The 6,566-nt window shown below is 36.9% G+C and overlaps 1 protein-coding gene across 1 annotated transcript in view; it reads right to left on the bottom strand.

Annotated features, from left to right (window-relative positions):
• Nucleotides 1–668: 668 nt before the first annotated feature.
• The window catches only part of LOC116007928 (phosphatidylinositol 4-kinase alpha 1-like), an 8,790-nt gene continuing 2,892 nt past the window's right edge, over nt 669–6,566 (bottom strand). Inside the window, exons 2-13 of the mRNA XM_031248585.1 lie at nt 6,053–6,270; nt 5,023–5,181; nt 4,213–4,926; nt 3,752–4,111; nt 3,146–3,360; nt 2,379–2,556; nt 2,005–2,138; nt 1,768–1,918; nt 1,207–1,473; nt 1,010–1,087; nt 764–820; nt 669–716 (exon numbers count right to left, since the gene is read on the bottom strand). Of these exons, the coding sequence (XP_031104445.1) occupies nt 669–716; nt 764–820; nt 1,010–1,087; nt 1,207–1,473; nt 1,768–1,918; nt 2,005–2,138; nt 2,379–2,556; nt 3,146–3,360; nt 3,752–4,111; nt 4,213–4,926; nt 5,023–5,181; nt 6,053–6,270 (2,579 nt within the window). The remainder of the gene's footprint in view (nt 717–763; nt 821–1,009; nt 1,088–1,206; nt 1,474–1,767; nt 1,919–2,004; nt 2,139–2,378; nt 2,557–3,145; nt 3,361–3,751; nt 4,112–4,212; nt 4,927–5,022; nt 5,182–6,052; nt 6,271–6,566) is intronic.

The following is a 6,566-nucleotide window of genomic DNA, read 5'->3' as shown; positions in this document are numbered from 1 at the left end:
TACACCACTCAGTGTTAGAAAATGCACCACACAAATATGCACCGTTAGGTACACATCACCAAAAAACACACCACTAGGTATGCAAATATACACCACATAGTGTCAGCAAATGCACCAATAGGGGCAGGGGAGTTATGGTGCATTATTTTGCGTGTGTGGTGTGTTTTATGGTGTTTTTATGTATTTTCATTGTGGTGCGTTTTCTAACATTGAGTGGTGTGAACCGCACGGGAAGGCGCGACCACATATATATATATATATATATATATATAGACACACACACACACATGCATACAATGTGCATAAATAAATAAATAAATATATGTATGTATGTATTACGTATACATAGGGAGAGAAACAAAGCAAATGCGCAATGGCACTTATGGGATCCCCTCCCTCATTATTATTATTATTATTATGGAAAGAGTTGTGGCTCCTAAAACTCCAGGAAAGGGAGAAGTAGTTCCCAGAAAAGGAAATAACTGGAGTTCCACACAAGGCATTTGTCTTTCTCTGTTGCAGTGTCAGAGATGTTAAGGAACATACAAAATTCAAGGTATTCAGTAGACATTCCAATAATCAAATAATAGAGAACTACAATTATCATGCTAAAAGGGTACATACTTGAAGTTCAATAAGATATGTTTACATTTCACAGCATGTGAGTTTTAGTTGAACATAGCCAGCCCTAAAAGAGCAATAAGACTAGTTTCTCCCTGGAATGTTAAAATAATCAGTTGAAAAACAAATTACACAGGCATACCTTTGCAGCAGCCTCTGGGCTTAATTCGACTCCGGCCTCTGGTTCACAGGTCTCTCCCTGATTATTATTATTATTTTAAAGAAGTCAATAGTTTTCAAAGGCGTATTAGAGCATGCTTATCTGAAGCAAGAGATACTCATATTGATTGGTTCTCCATTAAAGTGACATGAAGAAAAGAAGCCAGGGATGATCCATAAGGGCAGTAACATTCAAAGAAATCAATAAACAAAGCAAAGTTTCTTGCACCTGTAACATCCATATCAGAATATGAGCAAATACATCACTCCGTGTGGTGGCTCTGAGTAGGTATCCTTGCACTAACTTCTGCACAACAATTACCCATCATGCAGAAAATGCATCAGAACTATTTTCTACTTAAATTCTAGCAAGATATTCACTACTATGGCACATCCAAATGGCTAAACACAAGGATGATAACGCACCTCATCATCATATCTTAAAGCCTGCACCAGTTGAGGCATGAAGAAGGTCACCGAATCAGGAGGATACGATTCCAGCACCCTTAGAACGTAAGCCATCACACGAGGATGACCCTTATATGGGGGTGTAAGGAAATCCAAAACCATTGTGATTGAAGCAGCAGCCCAGTGTGGCAATTGTTGCAAAAGTGAAGAATTTTCATCAATGGCTTTAGGGGTGACAAAGTATGGCAAAGCTTCAGGTATGTTACGAATCTCCAATATGTGTGACTGGAATAGAAACAAAAGAAATCTAAGTCACATCAATAGGAGCAAACAAGTAAATGGAGATCAATTTTACCTAAATGAACAGCTCCAAGTATAATATAAACTTTGCATAAAAGGATGAGATTAAAAAAAAAGTAATAAAAATAACAAAAGTTTGAAAGGCAGAACTGTCACAATGACGAACTGGTTCAAATTTCCCCTAAGTTGATACTTCATATTTTTACGAAAAAGAACATTTGCATTTACCAGATCTAATTGCAAAATGGAAATACTCATTTTTAAGCCCAAAATGTATACCTGAACCAACTGGGTCACTTCCCCTTTCAGAGCATTATTTGTGGGAAACCTTGAAGCAAGTGCTAAAGCTATCCGAGGATCAACAGCGAAAGCAGTCTTAGCATAGTCAACCATTTTCTCTGAGCTAATTTTAGGCCGCAAAGCACTTTCCCTAACATGTAACAAATATTTAAAGGTAATTAGCTGCCTTCCAGGAACAAAGTCTGAAAATAAACATAGCAATTGACCACGGTTTACTTGGCAACAGGATGTGCCCAAACTTCAAGCCTATCAGCTTCATGCTGGGATAGCATCAAAAGCAACTGCTTCCGCTTTTCTTTTCCAGCCGCATAATTCTCAATCTTACCCCAAACTGGGTGATACTGATCTTTCTGCATGCAAATTATGAACAATTTGAAATGTGCACAACCATCTGAATAGTTGCTTGCAATACCTTTGTATATATATAATACGGAGTAATAATAAACAAACAAATATCATTTCCTGATAAAAATGGTGCTATGTTTGGCAGAAACTTTCTCTGTTCTTATAGCAGTTACAAATCACAGATTCAAGAATGAATGTCTGATATTACCTTTCGGGTAAAATCTATGCTACAAGAATGGTCTTACCGCATCATTAGAGCTTCCATTTTCAGGAACCTGTCCCTTTGTATCAAGCTGAGTATCCAATGGCTCATTTAAAAGATGATGGACGAACACAGAAACAGATTGAGCCTCACTCAATGCAAAATTGTTATTACTCATGTCAAACCAATCAGGTTTATGAGAAAACCAGCCCAATGCGGACCTACAAATGAGCAAGAGAAATTACTAAAATCTGCTAAATGTCACCAAAATGCAAAAATTGTCAATCTCAATAAAGCCTTATTGACAGAAAATCTCAGCGCACCTATGTACAAACAATTTATATGGTTAAGTGCTAAAAATAGTCACAGATCCGCTATAGAACTTAAACAGTGAAAAAAAATGAATAAGTCAAAGGATCAAAATAAGGATAGACATAGATAGAGATGTTGTAAATTCAAGACTCATTTCCTTCCATTATCACAAGCTTCCCTCATGTCACAGAACAAAATTGAACTTTCAAAAAATAAAAACTTAGAAAGACCACAAGTGAATTTATGTTTGGAAACAAATTTATTGCTCAGATATTGGACAACAAATAGAAATCCGATAATAGATCAAAAAGATTATGTTCAAACCTGCCAATTTGACAAGCTAGAGAGAGGCTACAGGCTGGTTTATATAATTATATATTTGAACCTAGGCTACAGACTATAACTATGCACAAGTAAATTGTAGAATGAGAAAATGGCATGAGAGAGTGCTGTCAGGTGTGGAAATGCTATTCTGAATACATACAGAATACAATCTACCTGTAAATCCTGTCTTCCAGTAGCTGAAGCCCAGTCCTGAAGTTCTGTGAACTACCCTGGGATTTACAAGAGCAAAACTTTAGCCCTAAAAGCATGAGAGTGAAAAACGTCCCGGTTGCACATGGATGATGAGTAAAGTTCCAGGGGAGCTTCGTGGATCCTTGTAACAATCGACCTAGTAGTAAAAGCTGCTCAACACTATCTTGGCGAACCACCTGAACACATATTCAAGGAAAAAAAAAGAAAAAGAAAAAGAAAAAAAGTCAAGGTTAAAAATCTATATGGATTTTGAGTGACCAGATCAATAAAACTAAGTTCGAACAGATTCTTATCTTTCACTTAGCATGAAATGATAAAAAGCTAGGGTGCTTTACAAAAAATAAACAGGTGTTGAGATATGTGAAATCGTCTAGTTTATGCTGAAATATCTCAAATTAAGGTAAGAGTATCATTGCTTCAATGAAACATAGTGTCTTGAGGAATGAAAATAAACAGGATTATAGAAAGTCATTAATGTTAGTGAATTCTAAAATAGAAAATAGATCACTTGAAGACCAGACCTTCACTACAAAAATAAGTGATTGGGATAAAATCTAAACATATAACCTCAAAGCGGTCAATAAAAAATCCAATCCATAGTCTGTGGGCCATTATTTGATCAACATGGCCATTTCCAGGCAGTAATTCTGGCTCCCCAGGTTGCAAATGAGGCCTTAATTTAGCAGCAGGACCAGAATACCGTGCTTCAGATGCAAAAAGACCTCGTCTAGTGTCAACCGTCCACAACCATGCATCAACCAATTCAGCAAGGATAATAGGACCAAACTGAGGAGCTGCTGAAACCAACCATGTCCAAATAAATATACCAGTTTCCATGGCATCAGGTGTTAAGATATAAGCTGGGCACCAGCAAAGAAGACGTAAAAGCTGTGAAAAGCTCTCAATATTTGATTTTGCATCTGATCCCTGAAAATACAATATTCCATCAAGTTCAACAGTAGTAATGAGGGACAAAAGCTTAAAAAAAGAAGAAGAAGAAGTGAACATGATATCAAGATTAAAATTACCAGATATGAAAGAAGCAAAGCGGTAGCTTGAGAACATGTTTCTCGAAATGATGATTTATCTACCTCATCACCTTTCTCTGCTGTGTTAACAAATTTCTGGAGTAAACGCACAAATCTTGTAAGCAGTACTTCACAAAAAGAACCATTTTTGGACTGTGGATTCTGAGTGAGAGCTCCAGGTCCATAGCCTGGTAGATCAAGACTCTGTCCATTTCCAAAAGCGGACATAGGATCAACCCCACCAATTGTTTCATATAAACGTCTCATGCCTGCAATTTCTCCAGCATGGTTACACTTCACATTTGCACTAACAATACCAGTACTTAGTACCTCCAAATTGAATGCCTCAGTCAATTTTAAATTGGCTCCAGATGCTGCAGCTGCTGCAGCTATCACAGCAGGAATATTTGCAGTTTTTGTGCCAGACCAATTATCATTTTTACCTGTACCAATCTTGATCTCAGATAAAAGAGAAACAACATCTGTAGTAGGTTGTGCTTTTTGCAAGGTGTTTGCTATGCAGAGCCTCTCCTGAAGAAGGCCCTGACTAGTGCATGGAGCATAGGATAGAGAAACAATTATCCATTCACGAACAGTCTTTTGGCACAAAGAACGAACAGTTGCAACCCAAGCAGGATCATTGACAAGAGCTGAAGAAGGATCATTCTGAACAGAGAGCAGCAGTGAATCCAGACAAGAAGAGTTCCACAAAATCTGCACAAATATAAAACATTTGTGGGGAAATACTGAGCACCTGAAGGAAATACAAAGTGCAAAACATAACCTAAAATGGTAGTGATGGGATTGAACCTGAGGGAACCGGTCTCTAAATTGATTCAACAAATTAACTGAGATATCTCGTACATGTTCATCCCTCTGAGTCAAGTTTTTTATGAGAAAGCAGGCATGGATAGATAGAGTAGTTTCTCGAGTTTCAGAAGCCCGCCCAGAGTCAGATGTTTGATCTTCCTACAGCATGTTGCAAGAATAAATCACATTTGCATATAAGTAAATAAGTTAAATAAAAACTCAAATTAATAAAATAACAAGTGGAATTTGAGGTACACTTAATTGCCAAACATGAAGGACACTGGTTCTTAATGATCTGCAATATTTTTAAACATTAAAACAAACAGCATAGAATTTACATTTGTTTCCCCAATCAATGTGTAAAATTAATAACTTTCAATTCAAATGGTCTGCAAAAACATAATGCAGTAGGAAATGAAAAAGCTTTGCAATAACTCTTCCTTTCATTATCAATTTTGAGTGTCAATATGTATCTACATTAAAGTATTTATTTACTTATCTATTTAATTATTTATAATAAATGATGATTCCTAATCTATATATAATAATCTTAAGATACATCTCAGTACAAGCTGAAGTTCCATAGAACATGAAATGTGGCTACAACCTGCAAGGTGTGACACTGGGAAAAAGTTTGGTTACAAACATAAAGTTCTTGAATGATTAAAAAAATTCTGGGGCATACTCAGAGTATCAAGGTTATGCTTTAGTCTCTAGTTTTCTTGAAAGGCATAGGGTAGATGACTGGAAAGCAAAAGTCCAAAAAAATTAATACTCGTTTTAACATTTTTTTGACAAACATGTGTCACGAGTTAGACCGTAAATATAATCTAAAAATTTACTTAATCAGTCAGCTTGTTGCAAAACGAATTCCTGTCCTCGCATACTAATCATATGAAAGGTGCAAGCATGAAAGTTCCAGGTCATTGTACAATTTATATAGACAAAGCAAGTTTTTCAGAAGCACAGAAATAGAAAACAAAGCATTACAGAAGCTTCGAACTAAAAATATATATGGATTAATAAATACCAGCCAGCTTAATGCAGTTTCAAAAGCTCTGTGAACAATTGCTGTCAAGCACTGGGAAACAGCTGGCACAAGATTAGGACTTTTCAAATATTCAAAAACACAGCTGAAAGAACTTCGAGAAGCAGTTGAACTAGGGTGCACATTGAGGATTCCACCATTGCTAATAAATCTTATTATCTCTAAGAATGCTACTGCAAGAAGATAAGTCGCCTTCACACCTAAATAAGCAACAAAGAATCATATAGCTTCTTAACTTGTAAAACAATGAACTTTAAAACAACACATAGTAGGCTAAAATAACTATGAGAAAAGTATGTGTTGGGGTTATGCTGCACAGATGAGCCCAACCACCCCGCAGCCCAATGCGATTGACCCACTTAACAAGTAGCCAAGACTAGGCCATGGGTGCATGGGCCAAAATCCAGCATGAAAAGAGACAAAGACAGCAGTAGGGGCACCTGTCATTAGGGCATGCGGCAGAGCACACAAAGGTAGTGGGAGTAGGGGGGGGGGG

The sequence above is a fragment of the Ipomoea triloba genome, chromosome 16 (assembly GCF_003576645.1).
Source record: "Ipomoea triloba cultivar NCNSP0323 chromosome 16, ASM357664v1".
NCBI lineage: Eukaryota > Viridiplantae > Streptophyta > Magnoliopsida > Solanales > Convolvulaceae > Ipomoea > Ipomoea triloba.
The sequence above is the reverse complement of the archived record's forward strand: the minus strand, read 5'-3'. Positions and strand labels throughout refer to the sequence as shown.